The sequence below is a fragment of the Phascolarctos cinereus genome, unplaced genomic scaffold, assembly GCF_003287225.1.
Source record: "Phascolarctos cinereus isolate Bilbo 61053 unplaced genomic scaffold, phaCin_HiC Scaffold_8;HRSCAF=390, whole genome shotgun sequence".
NCBI classification, from domain to species: domain Eukaryota; kingdom Metazoa; phylum Chordata; class Mammalia; order Diprotodontia; family Phascolarctidae; genus Phascolarctos; species Phascolarctos cinereus.
In genome coordinates, this window is record NW_027556291.1 from 43,155,016 (window position 1) to 43,181,184 (window position 26,169).

General features: G+C 40.0%; 1 protein-coding gene across 1 annotated transcript in view; it reads left to right on the top strand.

Moving 5' to 3' along the window:
• Positions 1-26,169, top strand: part of GPC3 (glypican 3) — a 691,493-nt gene that overhangs the window by 394,206 nt on the left and 271,118 nt on the right. The window contains exons 4-5 of the mRNA XM_020969857.2: positions 8,664-8,797; positions 21,938-22,063. Of these exons, the coding sequence (XP_020825516.1) occupies positions 8,664-8,797; positions 21,938-22,063 (260 nt within the window). The remainder of the gene's footprint in view (positions 1-8,663; positions 8,798-21,937; positions 22,064-26,169) is intronic.

Sequence of the window (26,169 nt, forward strand, 5' to 3'; positions counted from 1 at the left end):
CCACAGGGTATCTACTCTATATCTCTCTTCCTCTTTTACGGCTAAATTACTTGAGAAAGTCATTTACTTTTGGTGTCTCTACTTTCTCTCCTCTCCCTCCCTTATAAACTTGCTATGATCTTGATTCTGACTTCATCATTCAACTGAAACTGCTCTCTCCAAAGTTACCAATGATCTCTTAATTGCCAAATCCAGTGGCCCCCTTTTCAGTCTTTATCCTTCTTGACTTCTCTGCAGCCTTTGACGTTATCGATTAATCACCCTCTTCTCCTGGAATAGCTCTTCTCACTAGGTTTTCATGACACTGCTGGTTTCTTCTATTTGTCTGACCACCTCTTGGTTTCCTCTGCTGGATCTTCTACTAAGTCATGCCCACTAACCATGGGTATCCCTGAGGACTCTGTCCTGGGCCTTCTTTCTGTGTGCTATCTCACTTGGTGATCTCATCAGCTCTCATGAGTTTAATTATCATCTCTTTGCAGATGATTCCCATATCTACATATACATCCTAGTCTCTTTCCTACAGTACATCCCTATATCACCAAATGCCTATTGGACTTTTTCAATTGGCTATCCTATAAACATCTTAAGCTTAACATGTCCGAATAGAGTCATGGACACAGAGTCAGGAAGTAACTATGTGAGACTCTGGGCATGTCACAACCTCTGTTTGCCTCAGTTTCCTGTTCTGTAAAATGCGAATAATACTTACCTCCCAGGGTTGTTGTAAAGACAAAATGAGATGATATTTGCAAAACCTCAAGTGCTATATAAATGCTGTTGTTTGTTGTTGTTATTATTTTTCTCCAAGCCTTTCCTATTTCCCTGTTACTGTCCAGGGTACCACCATTCTCCTAGTCACCTTGGGTCAAAACCTCTCAAGTCAGTCAGTTTAAATATAGTCCCAGATGTGAGCTGGGTTAATGTGCACAAGTCACTCAACCTCTGCCTGCCTTAGTTTCCTCCTCTGTGAAATGGGGATAATAATAGCACCTACTTCCCAGGGTTGTTGTGAGAATAAAATGGGATAATATTTGTACAGTGAGTGATTTGCAAAATCCAAAATGCTATCTATACGAATGCTGCTATCGTCATCATCATTATCAACATTATGTGTACCCAATGAGTTTTATGTCTGGTACAAAGTTAACAAGTGGGACTCTGTTGGATGACAGAGTCAGGATTCAAATAGACTTTCAAAATCGAGGGCATTGGACCGAGATGAATGTAATGCCAGATAATAGGGGCAAATGTATACTTGCATTCAAAAAGTCAGATTAATAAGTACAAGATTACGTGTGGCTAAATATGAATTCATTTGAAAATCATCTGGGGTTGTTAGTGAACCCCAAATTCAGTATAAGTCAGTAATTTGATATAACTGATCAAAGAGTTAATTTCTTTCAGGCTGTTTTGAGGTTCATAGTGTCCAGAACCAGGGAAATGAGGTGATCAGACATACCTGGAATATTGTATTCAGCTCTCAATATACATTTTAGGAAAGACATTAATAAGGTGGGGAAATGACTAAGCTAGTGATAGATAATGCCATTCAAGGATCTGTTGAAGGAACTGAAGGTTTACCCTGGAGAAAATAGAAAAGTGAAAGGGGTGGATTGTGGTAACTGGGCTGTCACATGGAGGAGAGCTTGGCCCCAGCATGCAGGACTAAGAGCTGTGAGTGGAAGTTTCTGAGATGCAGATTTAAGCTTGATTTTGAAGGGAAACCTCCTAACAATTGGAGCTAGTGGAAAATAGAAAAAAGGCTGGAGGTGTTTCAGTAAGGACCGGAGGCCACTTGTTGGGTTTCTTGTAGAGGGTCTTCTCAATCCATTTGTACTCTCGGAGGCCTTCTAAGTCTGAGATCTGGCCATACTTCAGTCTCCTTATCTTATAGGGGAATAGGCTTTGACTGTGGAATAGGAAGTAGCAGATCTCTGGATGTGAGGCTCTGAAGGAGTAAAGCCAGGATTTAGACCTCACTCTTCTCAGCCCATTCCATAACTCTTTCCTTTGGATTTCTTAGTTTCTGTTAGCTAACAGGTCATTTGATTTCCCAGGTTCTATTTTCAGAACCTTTAGGCAGGGAGGGCAGTTGTCCCAAGTCAGAATTGCTTTTTTTTGTTGTTACCACGTTTGTCCCTAAAGTGCTTGAGTTTTTGTTTAATAGATGTATGGAGTGAGTCCAAGTAGCTTCTGACTCTCACCTTCCCTGTTTTAGAATTCTGCTTGTTGACTTACTCCAGAAAAAAAGGTGGGGTAAGCAGTGAACCAGACCTACCCTTGTACCATAGCAGCACATATCAAGTGGTGGTGGGAACTTCTTCCACATATTGCCTGTCCCTTGCCCACGAGCCTCCAAATACCACCAGTACAGAATGGAAACACTCAAGGAACAGAGTCAGGCGTAGAGGAGGAGTCTAACTTCACACCCTTTTCCTAGAGCCACGAAATCACGTCAGAGCTCTCTCCAGCTAAGCCTGCCTGTCCTTCTGGCTTCACCACTTCCGTCAAGGCTCCCAGCATTTAGCCACCTTGGGCTAGTTTCCCTGTGACCCTTCCCTCATGTTCAATCCTTTGCCAAGTTCTGCCAGTTTTACCTCCCTATTATCTTTCCTATCTCTTCCCTTCTCTCTGTTCCCATGACTACCACTCTAGTACAGTACATTACCACTCAGTTATCCCATGTATAAAGTGGCAATGATAATAATAACACACATTCTATGTAACTCACATTAGTAGGTTGCTAGGTGATACAGTGGCTAATAATGCTAGACTTGAAGTCCAGAAGACCTGACTTGAAATCCTTCCTCAGACTCTTACTGGCTTTGTGACCACAGGCAAGCTTGTGTGCCCCAGGTTCCTCATCTCCAAAATGGGGATAATAATCGCACCTACCTCCCAGGGTTGAAGTGGGGGCATTATATGGGATAACAAGTATACAGTGTTTGGAAACCTGAAAGTACTGTATAAATGCTGGCTCTTACTATTATTATTATTATTATTATTATTATTATTATTTTATTATTATTATTATCATTATTATCATTATTATTCTAATGCTGACCTTTCACAATTGGTTTGTAGCCAGTCTTCTGGCCACCATGTTCTCCTTTCCAATTCATCTTCCATACTGCTGCCAGATTTATCTTTATGCATCAATCTGGTTCTTTTACTCCCCCAACTAATGCCTTCAGTGGCTTTCTATTGTCTAAAATAGTACATATAATAAAATAGAAAATCTGAGTTGACCTTGCATTCCAGGCCTCTACAACATGCTTGCCACCTTACATCTCAAGTTTATCCCAGACTATTCTACACGTACTGTCTGCTGCAACTGAATATGGCAGCTCTGCCCCACTGAATTTGTGAATGTGTCCTGGAATTTTCTGCCTCCCTGATTTTGCCTAAATTCTAACCTCTTCTTGGAATGTCCTTCCTGTTCTCTTGATTTCAACCCATCCTTTAAAGTGTAACTCAATTGTACCTCCTCCAGAAAGCCTTCCTTGATTATCCCTCTTCTCCTCCAGTTGACAGCACCTTTTCTCCCTTTGACCTCATACAGCACATAGTTTTGCAATTGTCTTTTGACCCTATGGTAATATTATGAGTTATTTATTTTCTATGCATGTATGTATAATCCCACCAGGAAAGAAGGGGCTATCTCTGAAACAAATTTTATACCTCTTCTAGTGTCTAGAACAGTGCTTTCCCCACAGTGGGAGCTTAATAAAAGTTTTCTTGAATTTAATTGAATCATTTAATATATATGTATGTGTATAATATATAATATATATGATGTTATATTTTGTGTTATATATTATTATATGATACATATATGTATATATACACATACACACACATTGCATTATTGTTGTTCAGTCACTTTTCAGTCATGTCTGACTGCCCGTGACCCCATTGGGGGTTTTCTTGGCAAAGATCCTGGAGTGGTTTGCCATTTCCTTCTCCAGCTCATTTTACAGATGAGGAAACTGAGGCGAATAGAGTGAAGTGCCTTGCCCAGCTAGTAAGTGTCTGAAGCCATATTTGAACTCAGGAAGATGAGTCTTCCTGACTTCAGGCCCGGCACTCTATTCACTGCACTACCTAGCCCAGAGAGAAAATTGAGGCCCAGAGAGGGCAAAGCTCTGCCCAACCTCACACAGTAGCAGCATTGGGGTGAGAATGGAGATACTATGTTTCCCAGGCCTCTTGTGACTCTTCCCATTAGGAGAAGCAGCATGCAGCTTTAACAAATTGAGCCTAGGACTGACTCAAAGTCCACCCCACCCAGTTGAGGTTCATTCTGTGATTTCCAGTGACTCAGGATTTTCTAGGTTGAGATAGTTGGGGGGAAGTAAAATGATATGTGGACCAAGGGAGCGACAAAGAGGAAGACTATTGTAGAATGAAAAACAACATGATATGCTTTGTGTGGAAGCAGCTGGGGGCCATAGTGGATAGATAGGGCACTGGACCTAGAGTCAGGAAGAGCTGTGTTTAGATCTTGCCTCAGATCCTTACTGGCTGTGTGATCCTGGCATAGTAACCTCGAAGCATTGTCGTCAGGATCAAATGAGATCATATAAAGCACTTTGCAAATGTCAAGGTGTACTATATAAGCATTAGCTATTTTAGATATTATTCTGTCTAATGACCTTACTAGACTGTAAGCTTCATGAGTAATGGCCAGGTCTTATCTGAACTGTGTATCTTACATAGTAACTACTTCATTGGTCACCACATATGAAGTTTATCAGGTAGATGAGTGAGTAAGCAAGTGAGCTCAGATTCAGGGGACCTCATGTTCGGTTCAATTCAACATCTATCATATACTGTGTGTAGGTTACTATCCTATGGACTGAGGAGACAAAAAAAAATCACATTGCCTCTGTCTTCAGCGAACTTAGAGTCTACAGTGGGTGCTATTGTTATAATGTAGGGTAAAAGAGACACCAATACAAATATGCTAGGAGAATTTGATGAAGAAATGATTTACGACTGGGGAGATCAAGGAAGGCTGCACAGAGAAGGTGGTACACGAGCTGAGTTTTGAAGGATCCCAAGGATTCCAAAAAGCAAAAGTAAGGAGGCAGTGCCTTCCAGGAATGGTGGGCATGCTGTGCAATCTCATGGAAGTAGAAGCTTTCATATTGAGGGAATAGGTAGTGTGGTCCAGTTGGGCTAAAATATAGTGTCTGAAGGAGAATAGTCTGAAATTAGGCTGGAGAGGGAGATGGGAAAGATTGTGAAGGCCTTAAATGTTAGGCCAAGTAATTCTTTTCCGAGAAGTAATGAAGACCCACAGATAGTTTGAGGGCTGGGGTGGGGATAAAGAGAAGGAAGTAAGTATTTATATAGCACCTACTATGTGCCAGGCACTAGGTACTAGATTGAGGTATTTGGGGGGAAGTAAAATAATGTATGGACCAAGGGAGGGACGATGGAGGACTAGAGTGCTTTTTCCAAATGTTATTTCATTTGATGCTCACAACATTCTTATGCTGTTATTGTCCCCATTTAACAGTTGAGGCAACCAAGGTAAACAGAGATTAAGTGACCTGCAGTCACATGTCTATTAAGAATTTGAACTCGGGTTTTCCTGACTCCAGGTCCAGTGCTGTGTTCACTACACCAACCTGATGTTTCTGTAGCTATATAGTCAGCCTTGGGAAGGTTATTTTGGTGTATGTATGGAGGATGGTTTGGAAATGACATAAATTGGAGGCAAAGAGACCAATTAGGAGGTTGTTTCAACAGCCTAGACAAAGCATAAGAACCTGAACCTGAAATTGAAACACTAATGCATTGTTGGTAGAGTTGTGAAATGATCCAACTGTTTTGGAGAACAATTTGAAATTATGCCCAAAGGGCTATAAAAATGTGTATACCCTTTGACACGGCAATAGCGCTTCTAGGGCTATATCCCAAAAAGATCATAAAAATTGGAAAAGGACCCACATGTACAAAACTATTTATAGCAGCTCTTTTTGTGGTGGCAAAGAATTGGAAATTGAGAGGATGCCCATCAATTGGGGAATGACTGAACAAGTTGTGGTATATGAATGTAATGGAATGCTTTTGTGCTATAAGAAATGATGAACAGGCTGACTTCAGAAAAACCTGGAAAGACTTGTTTGGTCTGATAATGAGTGAAGTGAACAGAACCAGGAGAACGTGGTACACAGTAACAGCTACATGGTGCAATGACTAATATTGTTAGATTTAACCCTTCTCAGCAATGCAAGGATCTAAGATATCTCCAAAGGCCTCATGATGGAAAATGCTATCCACATCCAAAGAAAGAACTATTGAATTTGACTGCAGATCGAAGCATACTATTTGCTATTTTTTTCTTCTATTTTGTTTTGGTTCCTCCTATTGCTTCTAATTCTTCCTTACAACATCACTAATGTGAAAATATGTTTAATAGGAATGTATATGTAGAGCCTATATCAGATTGCGCACTATCTTGGGGAGGGAAGTGGAGAGGGAGGGGAAGAAAAATTTAAAACTCAGAAGCTTATGGAATTGATGGTTGATAAATCAAAATAAATTAATTTAAAAAAAAGAAAAATAAAACAAAACGAGTAAGTGGTCCACATTAATGTACTCACATTGGACCTCTATGTACTTATTCCTTTGATATTGCCTTTGCTCTAAACATTTTGGTAGACTTTTTTAAAAATTGCATTCAAAGAGAGATATAAAACTCAAAAAATTACTTAAATATAATTAAATAAAACTCAAAAAAAAAAAAAAGAACCTGAACCTGCCTGACAACAAGTTGTATTAGTCTTCTGAAAACCAAGATAGTATCACTACTAAATGAAAGATTGCTGGCCTTGAGGCCAGGGGGCTCTGATATAAGATCCTACACCTCCTTCCCTTTGCCTTTGATCTCCCCTTTCCTCTTCTCTCTTCCTTTTCCCTTACTCTTCCTCCCTTCATATCCCGCCATGGGTGTTTTCTTGTCTTCTTTCCTGCATGTTTTCATTACATGTTCCAGACCACTTGATCTGCAGAGACCATGCCTTGGATACACTCAGCTTTAGAAATGCTGTCCTGAGCCTGAGATGTTCTGATTGGTGAGTGAGGGAAGCAGACCACACTTCACATCTTATCATTAATTTACCCTGGTTGCCCTCTTGCCATCTACTCTTCTTCTGTGTGTAGGGTATGCTGCACCTCCACTACCATTGCTTCTGGAAAGGGCAGTGCCAATTGATTCTCCTGTGGCCCTATTTTCCATCCCCATAACTTCACAGACCAAAACTCTCTTCCCTGGCCATCATTGTCCTATGTGTTGTCTCTTTCTACTAGAATGAAAGTTCCTTGAGGGTAGGGACTGACTCAATTTTTTATTTGTATCCCGGTGCTTTGCATATAGTGTTTTGTAAATGCTTTTTGTGCATTCATTCTTTCTCCTTCTCTATTTCCCCTTTATTGTTCATTCTTTATCTTTCTTGCCCCCATTTAAACTAAACCCCTTCAAAGTATTTAGATATCACAAAATCATTTTTTCCCTTCTTTTGATACCTCTGTGGGGGTGGATCTAAGTTTCAGAAGCGAGTGAGCTAGGATCTCTCTCACACAAGAGATTTTCACCCAGGTAACATTTTCACCTGTCAGTGTTGGGATTTATCCTGTAATGGATGATTCAGAGCTGAGGGTTTGGGCAGTTGATAGGTTGATTTCCCTTCTCCCTAAGGCATTTTTAGAAGAGCCCAGTGAGCTATTGCATTAACGTTGTTGTTAATGCTGTAGCATAAATCTTATACCAAAAATAGACTTGTAAGAATTGAGAGTGCTCTGCAGGTGGGTGGGTTGTTTCCATCATGCTATGTGGGAGGAAGAGTACTGGACTCTGAGCTAGAAGCTGTGAATTTGAAGATTTCAATTAGCTTTGTGACCTTGGGGAATGTACTTGACCCTTCTGAGTTGATTTTCTTATCTGTAAAATCTGGATTATTGCCTGTCTTATTTAACCTTATCATCAGGGTTGGCGTAATGCTTGAATGAGGTAAGGTGTGGAAGCTGTTTGTCAACCATGAAATATGATTATATTGATAGTGTCCCCCCAATACCTCCATTTCTTCCAAAACAGACAAATATTGTTTTGTGAATTCTCCACCCTTCTAAATAGAAAGTACTATTGAAAGGTATGCATCTCATCTGTCCCATGTAGAAGGTCCTTGAAATGCACGCTTACCTGTAGAAAATTCGTAGGCCTTTTTGAACAGGGCAGTTCTGGAGTGGTGTCCTCAAAAACCTTTGTTGTTCTACTGTTGGTAGTATCATGGGATCATTAATTTCAAGTTATAAGGGACCTTGGAGATTACCTGGCCCAAGCCTCTCACTTTCCAGATGAGGTTACTGATGCCCAGAGAGGGGAAGGGACACACTCATGATCACCCAGCTAGTAATTCTTAGCACCAGAATTTGAACCCATATCCTCTGAGTCCAACTCCAGTGTTCTTTCCACTATATCTCTTTGCACCTTACTAAACATTGAATTAGGAGCTTTGTCTTTCTCTAGGATTCTTCTGCTAGTGGGACCTGAAGAAAAGGAATTGGGGTGGTGGTTAGACACCATTGCAAGTTTGGTTTCTACTATCATGTTGGTGGAAGCATCTTAGAATGACTTTGCATTTCTTTTTCAGATTAGCAAACTCTGTGCCCATTCTCAGCAGCGGCAATATAGATCAGCTTATTATCCCGAAGATCTGTTTATTGACAAGAGAGTATTAAAAGTTGCTCATGTAGAACATGAAGAAACCTTATCCAGCAGGAGGAGGTGAGAATTTGTTTTGTTCTGTTACAACACACAATTGGGGATTGTGTCTTAAGGTTAAAAAATAATCCCGGAGAGAAGCTTTGTAAATGCACATTGTACAACCTTTCTAAGCAAAGTATGTGATTAATTAAATTGTGTCATCTGGGCATTTTAAAAGAAGGCTCAGGTAGCATTATATCATAGCCAGCCTATTCTCATGAACTTGTGGAATGTGAGAGATGAAAAGGACCTTAGCGCTCATCTGGCTCCCGGATAGCAAACACGTGGCCATGCATGGCCCACAATGCTCCTGCCAGTGGCCAGAACTGGATTAAAATGTAATTGGGAGGTATTCAACAAAACAAATAAAAGTACAATAAAATTACATTTTAAAACTAAGTCAGTATGCAGCCTTCAGGGAATCTTGGGTATGGTTTCTATCCGAGTTTGACACCACTGTTCTAGTCCAACCATCTCAGAGAGAAGCTGAGGACTTGTCCAAAGTCTCCCAGCTACTACAGTACCATTATGTAGAACTATCAGAGGGATACAGGTTACGGTATTTAGAGTAGGCTCCTTCAGATATATTTGTAGATTAAATCATAAAATGTCAGAGCTACAGGGGACCTTAGCAACCATCTTGTCTGGTTGTTAGGAGGTAGTATGGAAAGAAAACTAGATTTGGACAGCTGGCTGGAATCCTAGTTCTGTTGCTTTTACTACCTGTGTCTGGCCCTGACCGAGACCTTCCTTTCTCTGGGTCTCAGTTTATTCATCTGTCAAATGAGGGACTTGGATGTGGTGACCTTGCCTGCCATTTGGCTTTAAAGTCAATGAACCTCCTTGATTTATATGGGAGGATACTGAGCCCCAGAGAGGGACCAGTGAGTTGCACAAGGTCACAAAGCTAGACTGGCCTTAAGCCCAGGTCTCCTGATTCCCAGCCCAGTGCTCATAAAACATTTTATGCTAGGAGTCTGGCTGGGCTGGGATTTTTTTAAATGACAGTTTTGGCTGCTCCCATTGGGAACAACAATGCCTTGTGGAGGCATTAGCTCCAGACTGGCTTGGACACAAAGAAGCCGAGTGAGTATACATGCACCGACACACCACTCTGACTTGAGGCTGCAATCGATCGACTGGTTTGAAGAGAGCCTCTTGGTTCTTAACTCTTAGGACTGCAGTTGAAGGACTGAATAACAAGTAATGTAACAAAGGTTGTGGCAGCTAGAAGAAAGCAGCAGAATATAGTGGAAAAACCCTAAATTAGGACTCAGAAGACCCAGCTTGGAGTCTCAGCTCTGCTACTAGCTGGCTTTGTGTCCTTGGATCATAGGACGATAGGATTTTAAAAAATTCAACAACTGTTCATGCATTTGTCATGCCTATTGTGTGCAAGGCACTGCTGGGGATTTAAAAATGTCTAATAAATGCTTTTAAAAGTTGCCCATTGGCAGTCAGAGCAACTGTACACTCAGTGTTGGGAACCTGGAAGAAGTGTCCCTTCCTTTGCCCAGATGCTGGGAGTTAGAAAAGCAGAAACACAGTCACACCTTTTGGCAGAGAGGCACTGGCCAATGGGTGTAAAATGTGGCCAGCACTGGCAGACGCGACCAGGGAGTCCATTTGTTTGGCTTAACTGTACTTCTTTATTAAGAAAAAGGGTCCTTACTGGGGAGGGGGGAGGGGGATCTATTGGCAAGTGACGATTTTTTAAGAGTATCAATGAAAAATGACAAAACCCAAAACAAAACAAAAAACAAAAGGCAAATTCATGACACCAGAGGGCCCCCCAAAGAAGGCTTCTAGAATCCCTTTAGACAAGCAGCTGGAACAGCCCTTCCTCAGTCTGGACACAAAGGCTGCCTCACACCCCTTCCTTGGAAGTGGCAGAAAAATTGACATCAGCACTTTGAAATCTCACTCAACAGGCAGAGCAGTCCTTGCCTCCTCCACCTCGAAGGAAAGTTGGCCCCATTTTGTAGTTGAAGGCAAGAAAGATTTGGCCAAAAAAAAATGGGAGGGGGGAGGGGAGTCTACTCCTTAGCTCAGATCCTCTTCTTTCCTTCAGAGATCATCTATGGTTATACCTTCGTGAAATTTATTGTGATAGGATCATAGGATTGGAGGTTTAGAGTTGAAATGGACCTCAGAGACCATGTAGTCCATAACCAGCCCCCCTCCCCTATTTTATAAATATGCAGACTGAGACCCAGGCAGACAAAGTGAGCTCACTCAGGTAGTAAACAACAGAGCTGGGATTGTAGGATTTAGAACCGGAAGGGCCTTAGATATTTTCAAGTTCCTCATTTTCAATATGAATAAACTAGTGGCCCAGAGAGAGGAATGTGTTTGCCCCAAATCACACAGGTAGTCAATAACAAAGACAAAATTCAGCCTCGGCTTCTTTGGCTCTAAATCGAACATCCTTTTCACTACATCATTTTGTATAATTCAGTCCAATGGCGGTGGGGAGGAGTGAAGCTATGCTGATGTTTTCCTTCTCTTAGATATTTGGGGGATTTCTCTTGGCAGTCAGTAGATGTGTCTGTCAGTTACACTGTAGTCTCTACACAGTGTTCTGCTTGTTCCACATCGACGTACCCTACCCCCACCCCCCATCGCCATTTCAATTGAAAAGAGAAGAAAGGAAGGGGCCATTGTCGTCACCATCCCTGTGGCGCAGGGGCTGCGTGTGGCGGAGGCAGCCTGTCTGGATCTGATTATGAGCTGCAAAGCTGCTCATCTGTCTTATTAAAAAGCCCACTTGCACAGGAAGGAGTATGGCCTTTGGCTGTCTTTAAAAGTCATCTGTTTGAGTTGCCTGCCCCCATCTGGGTGCTTTGAGACCCACATCACATTTGGGGAGTAGCTTCATTGTGTTTCTGGTATAATAAGATGGTGCCCCAGTAAGAATGTTTCATACTACAGGTGAGGCTTTTCTTTGAGGAGCTGTGTTATGGTCAGCGTGGCATCTTCCCTGCTCCACTGGCATATATCACAACCCTACCCTGCCTTTGTTAGATGGTCTTTGAAAGATGCTGCAGCCACCAGAGTACCACCTCTACTGCCAATTTAGAGATAAGGCTCTCTGGACACTGCCAGGTTGGTCCTTGGACACTAAACATGCAGCCCATCTCTGGTCCCAGACTCAAAGCTTCTTTTTCCTGCCAGAGTTTGGGTTCAAGGGACACAAGCTTCAAGAGCCCAAAAGCATGCCTCCATGTCTGAGGACTAATTGGGAAGATGTCTTTGCTGTGGGGCTTTGTTGAATTTTTTTCCCGTTGTGTAATGGAAATAATGCTGGATTTGGATTCATAGGGCCTACCTTCAGATCCTGACTCTCCTGCTTATTGCCTGTGTAACCTTGAGTATATCACTTAACCTCTCTGGGCCTCAGTTTCCTCTCCTGTAAAATGAAGCAGCTAGACTACAGTAATCTCTAAAGTCCCTTCTGTCTTTAACTATTATGACCTACATGACCTAGAACCCTCCTAATTTATCATTATTATTGAATTCCCACCTGAATGTCCAACTCCAGTATTATAACATTGGATTTGGAGATAAAACATCTTAGTTCAAAAAAAAAAAAAGAAAGAAAAAAGCTAATATTTATGTAGTGCCTACTAGGTGCCAGGCACTGTGCTAATAAGCACTTTACAATTATTATCTCATTTGATCTTCACAACCACCCTGGGAGGTAGGTACTATTATTACCCCCATTTCACAGACAAGAAAAATGAGGCAAATAGTGGTTAAGTGACTTGCCCCGAGTCACACAGTTAATAAGTATCTGAGGTCAGATTTGAATTCAGGTCTTCCTGATTCCAGGCCCAGCACTCTATCTGCTGCCACCACCTAGCTGCCTTGTTACTGTCTGTGTGACCTTGGACAAGTCACTTAATAACTCTAAGCCTCAGTTCCTTCATCTGTAAATGAGGGGGTTGAACTTGCAACTGTAAATCTGTGACTCTGTAGTCCATTATCACGTTAAGAATCTTTAAGTCATTCCATTTCAGATACTATTGAATTGAAATCTTAAAAAAAAAACCAAACTCCTGACATTTAAGGATTTCTTCCACCCTTACATATGGAGGGCATCTTGCTATCCTTTTTTTTTTTTTATAGAAGATTAATTCGTTTGCCAAGATCTTCTTCTTTCTTTTGGCAGAAGTAGAGGGAGAAGATTTTGTTGCTCATGGACCACTGACCCAGGCTCCATGTTCTCTTTGGTGTGGACATTCTAATGGTACACAATCCAACCCATTGAGGCCCTCCCTTCCTAGGTGACTCTCGTCCATGTCTATGAGTTTCCACAGATGAGATGCCCACCATGCCAGAAAACCTTCTCTGTTTCTTCATAATTTCTTTTTGTTGCACTATAGCCAAGTACTTAGAGGGTTGAACTGTGAACTTTCTTTGGTTCTGTTTGCCAGAATCCATCATAAGTAGGAGAAACTAAAAGGGTTAAGAAGAAAGGTTAGTTATATCCTTTCTTACGCTTACAGGAAAACCCAGATTATCATTTCAACATCCTAATTGGTCTCTTTGCCTCTCGTCACTGTTCACTCCCATCCATACTTTATTCAGTTTCCAAAATATTTCTGACCATTTCATTCCTTTGCTCAAAAATCATCAGTAGTTCCCTATTGGGGCAGCTAAGTGGCACAGTAGATAGAGCGCTGGGCCTGGAGTTAGGAAGACTCATCTCCCTGTGTTCAAATCTGACCTTAGTCAATTACTAGCTGTGTGACCCTAGGCAAGTCACTTTACCCTGTTTTCCTCAGTTTCCTCAACTGTAAAATGAGCTGGAGAAGGAAATGGCAAATGACTCCAGTATCTTTGTCAAGAAAACCCCAAATGGGGTCATGAAGAGTTGGCAGATATAACTGAAAAATGATTCAACAGTCTAACACTTCCATATAGCTTCTAGGATAAAAGGCAAACTCATTAACCTGTCATTGAGACCCTCGACAATCTGGTTCCAGCCTATCTTTCAAGCATTATTTGACATATCCCCCCCTGTTTTACTAACTGTGGACTCCAACCAAAATAGCCTGGTCTCCATCCCCTCATTCTCGGCCTGCCTTTCCTTGTCTCCATTCATTTGTACAGGCTATCTATCACCTGTCCTTGAAACCCAATGGATGACATCTAAAACTGCTTCAAGTTCTAAGAACCAATGAATTGATGAGCCTTTCATGTCTGTGACTATTGAGATGCTTCTCTTCCCTCAAGGGTCAGCTCAGGTTCCATGTTTGTCGCAAATCCTTTCTGAACCCCTCGATAGTTAATGTTCGCTCCTTCCTCAAATCTCCTTGGAGTATTTTGTCTGTGATTCTCCTTGACTTTCGTGTCATTCTCCCTTGTATCATACTTATGTATGTATATGTGAAATCTCCTTCCATTAGATTGTAAGCTTTCTGAGAGGAGGGGTTTTATCACTTTTTCTCTTTGTATGCCTAGGAACTTGCACATAGTAGGCTTATTTAATAAATGTCTGTTGAATGAAAAAGTATTGATTAGAAGGCCCTGCTGGGGGTTAAGTGGTGGCCAGGGGTTCTAAGGGGTAATGTCTTCATTAAGGAAAGGAACATCATTTCCCAGAGACTAATGGCCATATTCTATTTCTTTTATGGGGGGAAACTGCTCAGCCATCCGCTTTTAGTCTTAGAGTTCCAACTCTTAGGGACTGCAGCATTGCCTTGTAAAACAGTTCCTTGCTCCTATTAGCCTGTAATTGAACCCATCTCTTTCTTCTGTGTGAAGCTGTGATGTTGACTTTTATTTTCTGAGCCCTATACTAAGCCTCTTCCCTTTGGAAACTGACAACCATCAAGAGTGGTCTGGCATAACAGAAGCCAACAATTTGGGACTCAGGGCTTCTTAACGCCTTCTATACCAACAGAATCCTCTGGATCAGGCTTCTGCATTCTCCTACCATAGCCTTGCTGTAAGAAGACTCCCTTTGGCTGAAAGGAAGCTCGGGGTTGGGAGCTCTTTTTCAATCTTATTAGTAGAAATGAATAGCTCTATGGTAATGAAATGGAAAATTGTATTAATGCAGGGAGATCATTCCTGCTTGTCTCTTTTGGCCCTAGCTCTGAACAGAAAGCCCTGGGAGGCATTTGGGGGCTCAGGACTCCTGCAGGCTCTGAAATGAGATGCAACCCCTGGGCCTCTCTAGAGGCCTGTACATTAGTCCAGACCTTTCTTAGCCTGAGTAGTGAATAATTATTCCAATGCCTGAGAATCCCCTAGCTGCCAGCTCCCATAGCTGCGCAAAGGCTAGATAGAAGGAAAGTTTGAGCTTTTCCTCTCTGCTTGGAGGCATTGAGAGACAGTGAAGTGGAAAGAACACTGGCCTGAAATCCAAATATTCTAGTACTTACTAGATGTGTGGGCATGGGAAAGTTACCAGAGACTGCTAGGTGGCACTGCAGTGGATAGAGCCCTAGGTTTGGAAGCAAAAAGACCTGAGTTCAAATCCAGCCTGAGACCCTTACTATCTGGGGCAAGTCATCCTCTGCTTGCCTCAGTTTCCTTAACTGTAAAATGAAAATAATAATAGCACTTACTTTCCAGGGTTGTTGTGAGGATCTGATGAGACAATGCAGTCAGTTCTGCTATAACACAATATATGTGCTCTGAAAATCACTTGCTGTGCAAAATCATGCAATAAAAATAACAGAGCTTATGGGGAAAATGGAGTTAGAGGCACAAGCTCAACAAGTTTGTCAGTGACACAAAAAAAGAGACAATAACCTACTAAAAATGGCAGGATGGAATTATGCATGTTAAACGGTTAAGAAATACAGAAAGAGTACAATAAATATTGGCTGCATTCTGGTCTGCCAGCTGCTAATAGGGCTGCACAAAGTCTCCAGCAAGTTGGGTAGGCCATAATTCTGGGCCTCAGGACCAGAGGCCATGGCAGAGAAGGGGTTGGGGGTGGCATATGCCAGCCCTTCTCTGCCTATAGCTCCTAGTGCAACAGAAGATACATGATAAATATGGCACTTTACCTTGACAAAGATGTGAAGTTTCCTTGTGGAAGTGGGCCTTGGAAGGTTTAAGCTTGTGAGCTCTTGTGAAGGAGGGTAATTTGCTGCATTCTCTCCTGCAGAAGCAAACTCAAAATTCATATTATACTCAAAATTTTTCCTAACATATCAATTGGGTTAGAACAAATTTGTCTTTTTGAAATGTGTTATAGCAAGATTGACTGTAAAGAACTTTGCACAGTGCCTGGCATGTGGTTGGTCCTTAATAAATGCTTTTTCCCTTCCCCACTTCACATCTCTGAGCCTCAGTTTCATCATCTGTAAATGAAGATGATGAGATACTTCACAGGATTGTTGTTAGAAAAGTGTTTTAGAGACTGGCTGGAAGATGGCAGAAAAATAGAAAATGAATGAGACCAGCCTCTCTCTATCACTTCAAAATTAGCATCAAATGTTCTGCAGAAAGAAAAAAGAATCTCTCTCTCTCTCTCTCTCTCACTCACTCACTCTCACACACACACACACACACACACACACACACACACACAGAGTCACTCAGTCACATAGAAAAATCCTCATAAGGCAAAATCTCACAGGAAAAAAAAATCACTGACTGAAGATATGAGTAAGAAAAATGAAAAGACTCCAATAAAGTGAATAAATATTATGAGAAAAAAGAAACTGAAAGTCACATTCCGTAAGGAAGAAACACCTTAGAAAGGAAAGTAGATCTAGCACAAAACTCTTCAGAATGGTTAATAAACTCAATAAGAGAAATTAAAGAAGATCTGACACCCATAAAGATGGAATTAAAGTCAGGAAGAAAAGAGCAAACACATGTGGAAAGGAGACTCCCCAATCAGGAAAATGTGGAGATTTTCCTTAATTTAAGAAATGTTTGAACTGTTATATTTTCCTTTTGTCACCTTTATTTTTGAATGGATCCATCCTCTATCCCTGACTTGGAAAGCCATTCCTTCTAACAGAGAAGAGAAAAGAAAGATTTGGGAAAGGCAGTTAAACAAGGCTAAATTTTTGTTGATTCCCAACAAAATGGTAGACTCCTTGAAGGATAGAATGGCAGAGGTAATAGAACAAATACAAGTATCAGTGACAAAAATCAGTAGAATTTGAAGAATATTTGATAATGGCATAGTGACCTACTGTGGGTAGAAAGGAGGGGACAGATGTAAGAGATATGTGGGAGTAAAACTGACAAGAATTGGCAACCGATTTGAATATGGTGAGTGAGGGAGAAGCAAGAATCAAGGATGACTCTGGCATTGTGAACTTGGATGATCTAGTAAGTAGGATGAAAACAGGGCAGTTTGGAAGAGTCATTTTAGCAGGGAAAGTACAGACTTCCATTTTGGATATGTTGAGCTTGAAATTCTAATAGAGCCGCCTCCAGATGGAGCTGTCCAGCAGACAGTCGCAATGTGTAACTGGAGTTTAGAAAGAGAAATGAATTGTCACACATTAATTAAGCCCCTGAAAGTGCTAGGCACCGTTTTATTTTTATATACATATATATATATATATATATATATATATATATATATATATATATATATTATATATATATATATATATATGTGTGTGTGTGTGTGTGTGTGTGTGTGTGTATACACACACATATATACACATATACATATATACACACATACATATATGCATATATATATGTGTGTGTATGTATGTGTGTGTGTATGTGTGTGTATGTGTGTGTATATATACATTATATATATACATATATATACATACATATATATATACATATATACATATATATACATGTATATATGAACAATCCATACTCTCTGGGAGCTTACAATCTATCAGAGAGCATTTATCTATATACAAATGCAAAATAAATGCAAGGTGATTTGGGAGAGTGAGTGCTAGCAGTTGGAGGAGAAGTAGAAAGGCATTATTTAGAATGTGGTGGTACTTATGCTATGTTTTAAAAGAAGATCTAGATTCTCTGAGGCTGTGATGAGAAGGTAGTGCCTTCCAGGCATGGGAAGGGTCAGTGCAGAGGCACTGAGATAAGAGATGGAAATGTGTATAGATAACAACCAGTTTGGCTAGATTGGGGCTTGTGAGAAAGGAGAGTAACGTAAATGGGTCTGGAAAGATAAATTGGGTTCCAATTGTGAAAGGCTTTAAGAGCTAAACAGAGAAGTTTATGTTTCATCTTAGAGGAAAAAGGGATCTATGGAGTTGGTTGAATAGGAAAGTCAAATGGTCAATTGTGTGTTTAAGGAAAAACATTTTGGTTTTTCCACAGAGAATGCATGGGAGGGAGGTTAATTAGGGGGTCATTGCTGTAGTGGAGATAAACAAGGGAGAGAGTGTTGAGACAGAAGTGAAGAGGGCCCAGGACAGAAACTTGGTGGACATCCACACTTGGTGGGCGGGAGAGAGATGACCCAGCATAAGAGACTGAGAAGGAGTAGTCAAATAAGATGAAGGGCAGAATCTTAGAAACCAAAGGAAGAGAGAGTATTCAATAGGAGGAGGTTATAGACTTGAACCGAATGCTGAAAAGACTGGGTTTTAATATACTTATGGAAAGAACTGAATGGAAGTAACAAAAGTTTATTTTTTCTCAAACACACGTGAGATTTTTGCAAAAATTGATCATTTTTTTCTATGGCATAAAGAGCTCATGAATAAATGCAGAAAGGTAGAAATTTCATACTCTTCCATATAGCCATAAGGCAATAAAAACAGCAATCAATAAGGGAATGTGCAACAGATGCAGACCTAAGTCGAGACTAAAAAATGATTTGCTAAATAAAGAGTGGGTCAAAGAGCAAATTATAGAAATAATTTAAAAATTATATTAAAATCAAGGTTATAGTACAGAATACATGGGATGCAACTGAAACATTCTCCAGAGGCAAATTTGAATTCTTGAAAATGTGTATTAACAAAAGAGAGGGCTCATGAGTTGAGCATATGGTTAAAAAGAAATTATAAAGTTAACAAATTAATGAACTCTAAACATGCACAACAGAGGACATTTTAGAAATTTAAGATGAAATAAACAATTGAAAACAAAAATAATTGAATCGATAAGTGAAAGAAAATGTTTTTTAAAGACCAATAAAATTGTTAAAGCACTAGCCAATTTAATTCTTAAAAGTGAGGAAAATCAAATTACCAACAAAAAGGGAAATGACAATGAAGAAAAATTATGAAAACTATTATACACAATGTATTCCCATAAATATTTCTGAAGTGATCAGTCCAGAGGGTCTTCTTCTAGAATCTCAACATGGATTCCAGAGGAACACACACCTCATGTTCAACAGATTACTTATAATCATTGCATGCCTATTACCTACATCATTTTCTGGTCATTTATCTCCCTAAAGATAGCTTTTTCAACATTACTTTTATAAAGTTCATCATTGGTAAGATGCTGTATGCTCCCTGATCATGTTAACCATGTATCTTTCCTTTGCTCATTGGATGAGCCACCATTTTGATTCTCTGGAGATCATGTTTCCATGTTTTGCAGCTCTAAAGCATCCTCAGTAGAAGAATGGTATTTAAACAAAGGGGTAAACTTGGTGATGGTGAAAACACTTTGCGCTTTATCAAATACAATACAGTTCCTCTGTATACCATCCAAGACAGATATAATGATTTTTTGGGACCAGACCTTTTTATGGGTGATGTCTTTTGATTCATGCATAAACTCTGATTTCATTGGTAAAGGAAACTTCCTGTGAGGAAACTACCTCTATGAATACAGATTGGAATGTGCTCTGTAATTTATCTTAGAAAGGTACTGCATATATATTGATAAGTTAATGTAATGGGCCATTCATCCAATTGCATATTGTGGTTGAGGTAATCCCCTTCATCCCTTTGGTTTTTCCTGTGTGGAAGACTTAGGCCAAACTCTTTGAGGTGATTATAGAGCTCATTTGAGAGACTATATGATCTGCCAGGTCTTGATCAATCAGCATAATATCTTCCAGAAACAGACACGTCTGGAGGACCTCACCATACATAGAGAATCTCTCTTCTATTTGGCCTCCACCATGACAGTGGAAAATGCCTATGGTGAGCATATCTCCCAATTTTATGCTTTTGTTGTCATTCAGTTATTCAGTCACATTCATAGTTATCATTGCTTATGTCACAATAATACTCCACTACATCCACATATGAAAATATGGTTCAAAATAAGGCCAAAGGCTTATAAACTACATAGAAACTTCTTGTCTACAAATCATGCCTACTTTCTTCAGGAAGAGTCAGGAGACACTGGACAGGGTAAGTGCTAACATCACTCACACATGTATTATAAATTGACTGTTGTCTTAACAGAAAGGAAATGAATAGTTACTGATTTGGGAGTCATTTCCAAATCAGCTATCCATGCATTTTAGAGCAAGGATAAAAATCACCCCCAAATTGGAGGAGAAGCTAAATATTGGAGTATGTGGCAGTTATATGACATCTAAAAATGCCAATGAAACAAACAAACAAAAAAAAGGTCACATGTACTATGTTCATTTCCTAATGAAACTTAACTGAGGTAAAGCAATAGTCACAATGAGGCAGCCAAAAGAACCTAAAAACTGCAAATACTTGCTCTTCTTGCCAAGCTGGAAGATGTGGCAGCCGAGAGGAACGGTTGTTTAGAATTGAACCTAATTTGCTAAATCTTATTGAGAAAGGTAGAAAAAATTATGGTCAGTTATGACCCCTTAAAAACAGTGAGAAGGTGGAGAGTTTGGGGGGTTGGTGGAAAGCAAAATGAGCTTGTAGAAAGCTTGAAGGCAGACCAAATTAAGCCAGATCACCCGCAAGAACATTTAAAGATGTCCCTGAGGAAGAGGACAACAGACAGAAACTGGAAAAGATATGTCAATATTTCTATAGAAAACTTTTTTCTCCATCCATGAGAGTTGGGTCACCACTTTGGACTCTCATTACAGTTTCCAATTTCAACATAAGGAAGCAAAAGATGGCATTAAAGAAAATGAATAGCGAGAGCAGCTATAACATATCAAATATACAGAGATTGGAAGCATCAGAACTTTGAAGGAATTGAAGGATGGATTCCCAGGCTGGAATCAGGACCTGTCATGATCCAATCCCCTCATTTTACAGATGGCGAAACTAAATTCCATTAATGGGAAAGGACTTTCCCATAGTCACGCAACTAATAAGGTAGCAGAGTTGAGACCTAAACCTAAGTCTTTGGACTGTAATCCCAAGACTCTCTGTAATACCCCACAATTATTTTATTCTACTTATGTTTATAGGATAATATAATAATAAACTAATAATTAGTGATGAACTATAATATTTAACATAAGCTGTATCATTAAACCCCTAATAAACTGTAAATTCTTCAATGATAGAGTCTACAGCTTGTTCACCTTTGTATCCCTAGCTTAGCGTTCTGAGTAGACAAGTTTTTATCAAATGTTTGTCAAACTAAAGCTGTGAAAGTGACTATGAATCAATACCCTGAGGACTGGGGATTTTGTGGATGTGGGAATAAGAAGGCTGTAATTTATAGTCATGGAGAGTTACCTGAGACTCAGAGAGGCTGAGTCACTTATTCGTGGTTGAACAAATAGGATCAGACAAGCTTTGGACCAAGGTCTTCTTGACTACCTCAGTCCCAAAGTACACAGAAACAAGGACCATTATGGAGCAGGTCCCCAAATCTGGAGACAATAAAGGAGATACTTATAACTAGAGAATGTCTATGTAATGTAGCTCTAGGAGTGAATGAACAAAAATGAGCCATTTTCAAGTAATAACACTTTTCTCAGCATTCAAAGGCCCATAAAGTATATGTGAATTTTTCAAATGACTTTTATTTTATTTCATTCGACACTACCAAGCATTCAGAGATGTGAACAAGAACCAGAGAATCATGAGCAAAAACGAAAACCAAAATACCAACTTACCAAATCAAACTTATGAGAAATAAAACAACCCTAAAAAGCAAAATGACACAAAAAGGGACTATTAATGACTATACTTTATCATCCTGTGGATCCAAGCCAGAAGCATCCTTAAACAGCCTACTTGGACATTTGGGATGCCAATCAATAAATGAGATTTTCACTTAGAATCATCATTTGTGTAATGTTGGGTGTTTTTTTTTTCTTTTCAGGGAACTAATTGCAAAGTTGAGATCACAAAGTGACTTTTATAGTGCTTTACCTGGCTATGTCTGCAGGCACAGTCCAGTGGTTGAAAATGATACTTTTTGCTGGAATGGACAAGAAATTGTGGAAAGGTGAGTTTTTGAATGCTATATGGAACGTGAGTTGAACAATGCATGAGTTTTGCTCTCTAGATGCCATTAAAACCAATTTAATATGCGTGTAATACGCACCTACTGTATATATGGTGCTTTGGATACAAAGACAAGAAAAAACAACAAGAAGACAGCATGGACACCTAAGGAACTTGATTCTACTGGGTGGTGTCTCAGCTCAGACTAAAAAGGCAGTTAGGGATTCCAAGAGGCATAGGTAAGGAGGTAGAGCATTCCAGGCATGCAGGATAGGCTGCAAAAAGAGATAAAGACTGATTGTTGTGTATGCATGGAAAATATCAAGTATGCCAGTCTGGATGAAACAGAGTACATGCTGGGAAGAAATGTGAAATTAAACTGAAAGAGCAGCTGGAGTCAGATTGTGGAAGACTTTTAATGTCAGATCTCTCCTTTGTCCTATTTTATTGGGCGTGAAGTATGAAATTCATGACTTAGCCAAAGGAGACATGATAATGGCTTTCTGTCCAGCATTTTATAATTTATAAAGTGTATACATAAGAACACAACCTTTTCCTTAATAGGCCTGAATTAGCTTTGTCTATAAACTAAGCAAATGGAACTAGATAATCTTTTAGAGTCCCCTCTAGCTTGGACTAATCATTCAGGCAGTAAGCAATATGCTTACATTGTACCAAACACTGTAATAAATATTGGGGATGTAAAGAAAGACAAAACTCTGGCCCTTACCCTCAAGGGACTCCCTAATGTAGGAGACAACATGCAAAAACATTAAAATGTTGTCATATATACACAATCTATAGCCATATTATATGTCCATAATATGCTATGTGTGTGTTTGTATAGTGTCAATGGAAGCTAATTTCAGAGGGAAAGCACCCTCTGAGCAATGAAGAATGTGAAGTGACGATGACTTGCACTAGGATAGTGGCCATGTGAATGGAAAGAAGGGGATATATACAAGAGACATCGTAAAAGGAGAAACAAGACACCAATAGATTGGATATGTGGATTGAGTTGAGGATGACACCAAGGTTATGAGCTTGGATGAATGGAAGGATGGTAATGGCTTTACTTGCAGTAGAGAAGTGGAGGAGGGGGTTTGGAGGTCAGAGAGGAAAATGTACTGACTTTGGGCATGTCGAAGTTGATATGTATATAGGACAACTAGTTCAAGATGTCCTAAAAGCTGTTGGTGATATGAGTGGAGCTCAGGAGAGAGGTTAGGGCCACACGTAAGAAGCATCTGCATAGAGATGAAAATTGAACCCACGGGAACTGATGAGATAACCAAGCAAGATGGTATGGAAGGAGAAGAGAAGAGGGCCAAGCCAGAGCTTGGGGATCACATTGTTAGTGGTTATGATCTGGATGAACAGCCAGTAAAGGAGACTGAGAAGGATTGGTCAGACAAGTAGGAGAATCAGGGGAAAACAGTGTTATAGAAACCTAAAGAGAATATCCAAGAAGAGAAGGTGATGGACTGTGTCCAAGTTTACTGAGAGGAAAGGAAGGATGAGGATTGAGGAAATTAGATTTGACAATTAAGAGACCATGAGTAATTTTGGAGAGATCAGTTTCTAATAAGTGATAATGTTAGAAGCCAGATTGCAAAGCATTTAAAAGTGATTGAGAGGAAAGAAGTCGAGGCTTCACTTGTAGATAGTTTTCTTAAGGAGGTTAACCAAGAAGGGGAGAATGGATATAGAACGATAACTAGGTTAGATCCAGTGAGTTTTTGTTTTATTTTGTTTTGTAGGATGGGGGAGACATGGACATGTTTATAGACATCAAGGAAGCAGCCAATAGACAGGAGAGATTGAATATTAGTGAGAGAGTAGGGACAGAGGGAGCAGTCTTCTGAAAAAGACAAGATATTATGAGATAAAAGGTGTATGTAGAAGGGTTTACCTTGCCAAGAATAGGTCCACTTATTCATGTGAGACAGGGGTGGAGGAGATAGTGGGAGAAGATATCTGAGTGATGTAAGATGAGGAGACGGGGAGAAGAGGTAGCTTTCAGAAAACATCGAGGGTGTTTTTTTCTCTGACATAATGGGACAAGGTCTTCAACTGAGAGGGTGAGAAGGGTGCAGTGGGAGCTTTGAGGAGGGATTAAAAGATGTATAATAGCCACTTGTGGACTGTGAACGAATTATGGAGATATAAAGGGATTGCCTTGCTGTAGTGAGGGCCCAGTTAAGATTATATATCATAAATCTGTAGTGGACAAATTGGACACTCTCTTTTTTATGCATTCAAGTCCTTCCTAGATCTGACACTCTCTTAGTCTGTGACTTCACCTGTGCTTTCCTCACCAGCACTCTACGAGGTTGTATTTTCTCTCCATTTTTATAGTTGAAGGTGAGGGTAGTAAGAATTCTGTGAGCACCTTTAACATTTAATGACATGTAGAAAGCCATAATCTCAGCCCACAGGAATTTGTGAAAACCTAGAATTCTCTGCTTTTATCTTTGGCTGCTTTTGCTGCCTCATTATCCTGCTCCCCATCCTTTTTGGTAAGAGGGGAGGGAGTGGGGAAGAGGAGGTGTAGTCAGTTAAGAAGTAATTTCACTGACAATTTTGAAGCTTTGATTGCTTGGCAATATGTGTTATGCTCATATTCGCGGTCTGTGACTATTGCATGAAGAATTTCCTTGAAGCTGGAAAGTGACTAAACAATCAGTAAAGAGGAGTAATTACAAGGCATTGCCGTACCCATCGCTTTCCATGCATGATGAGCAGCTGAATTAAGAGACTCATTCAGAAATCAAGAATGGTTAAGGAATTGGAAACATTTGGTAAACATTTTTTAAAGAAATAAAACCTATAAAGACCAGCAGTGGAATGGAGTGGAAAGTGCATTGAACTGGGAGTCAGGAGACCTGGATTCTAATGTCAGCTCTGCCGTTATCTTTCTATGTGATCTTGGGCAACTCACTTTCCCATTCTGAGCATTGATTTCCTCCCTAAAGTTATAGATCACATGTTTATACAGTGCTTTATAATTGGTGAAGCACTTTGGATGCATATTAAGTCATTTAGCCTTACAACAAGCCCATGAGGAAGGCAGAATAGGAATTATTTCCATTTGGTAGAGAAGGAAGCTAAAGTCTGAGAAAGCATAGTGACCAACCTAAGGTCACCTGTCTACAAAGTGGCAGAACTAGGACTGGAACCCAGGTCTTGTGACTCAAAGACATGTGCTTCCCCCTCCCCCCAATGCCACAGCTACCTCAGGGTAGACTATGTGGTCCCTTCCATCTCTGTCCTTCTATGACTATGGGATTTTACTTGTCCTGATGCCTAGACAGGGGACACTGGAGCTGTTGTGTTGATTGAGCAGTCTGGACCAGATCACTATGGGAATCACAGCATAATGAAAATGAGGCCAAGGTAAATGAGCACCATCATGGTAGGAGAATTTTAGCTTTGTACAGAGAGAAAATTCCCTCCCCTTCCCCTAGAGTAAGTACATTGCTCACAGATACGCACCACTGGTCATGAGGGTAACAGGTTAGAAAATAAAGACTCAGCATGGCTCTTGCCTACTTCTAGAGTCAATGAGAGAATGTGAGTAGTGCCATCCTTGTATAGGAAAGTTACTGCATTACTTTTATGGAATTAGCTACTGATTCTCATGAAAGATTATTTGTTATTAAGGTTTTTTTTAAGTTTGCATGAGGAAAGATAGTGATCTTTTGCTTCATAAATATCCTGTGTATTATAAACTTGTGTATAACATAGCAGTTTGTTTTTAAAGAAAATGTTTCTTATAACATGAATTTCTATAGTGCTTTAAGGGTTATAAAATACTTTTATCACAACCGCCATTGAAGGTAGGTAGTTGAAATATAATGATTCCTGTTTTACAGATGAAGAAATAGGCAAAGAAGGGCTAAATTACTTGTCTGTGATCACCTGGGTCATATGTATCAGAACCAGAATTTCAACCCAGGTCTTCTGATTTTGTCCCTTTCCAGTATACCAGGAGTGCCACTGATAAAGATAATAGGTCAAACTATATGATAGAACCATCATTTGATAAGCTATTAAGCTTACATTTAGATTATTTACATTATGATTATAGAATATTTTATAGGAATC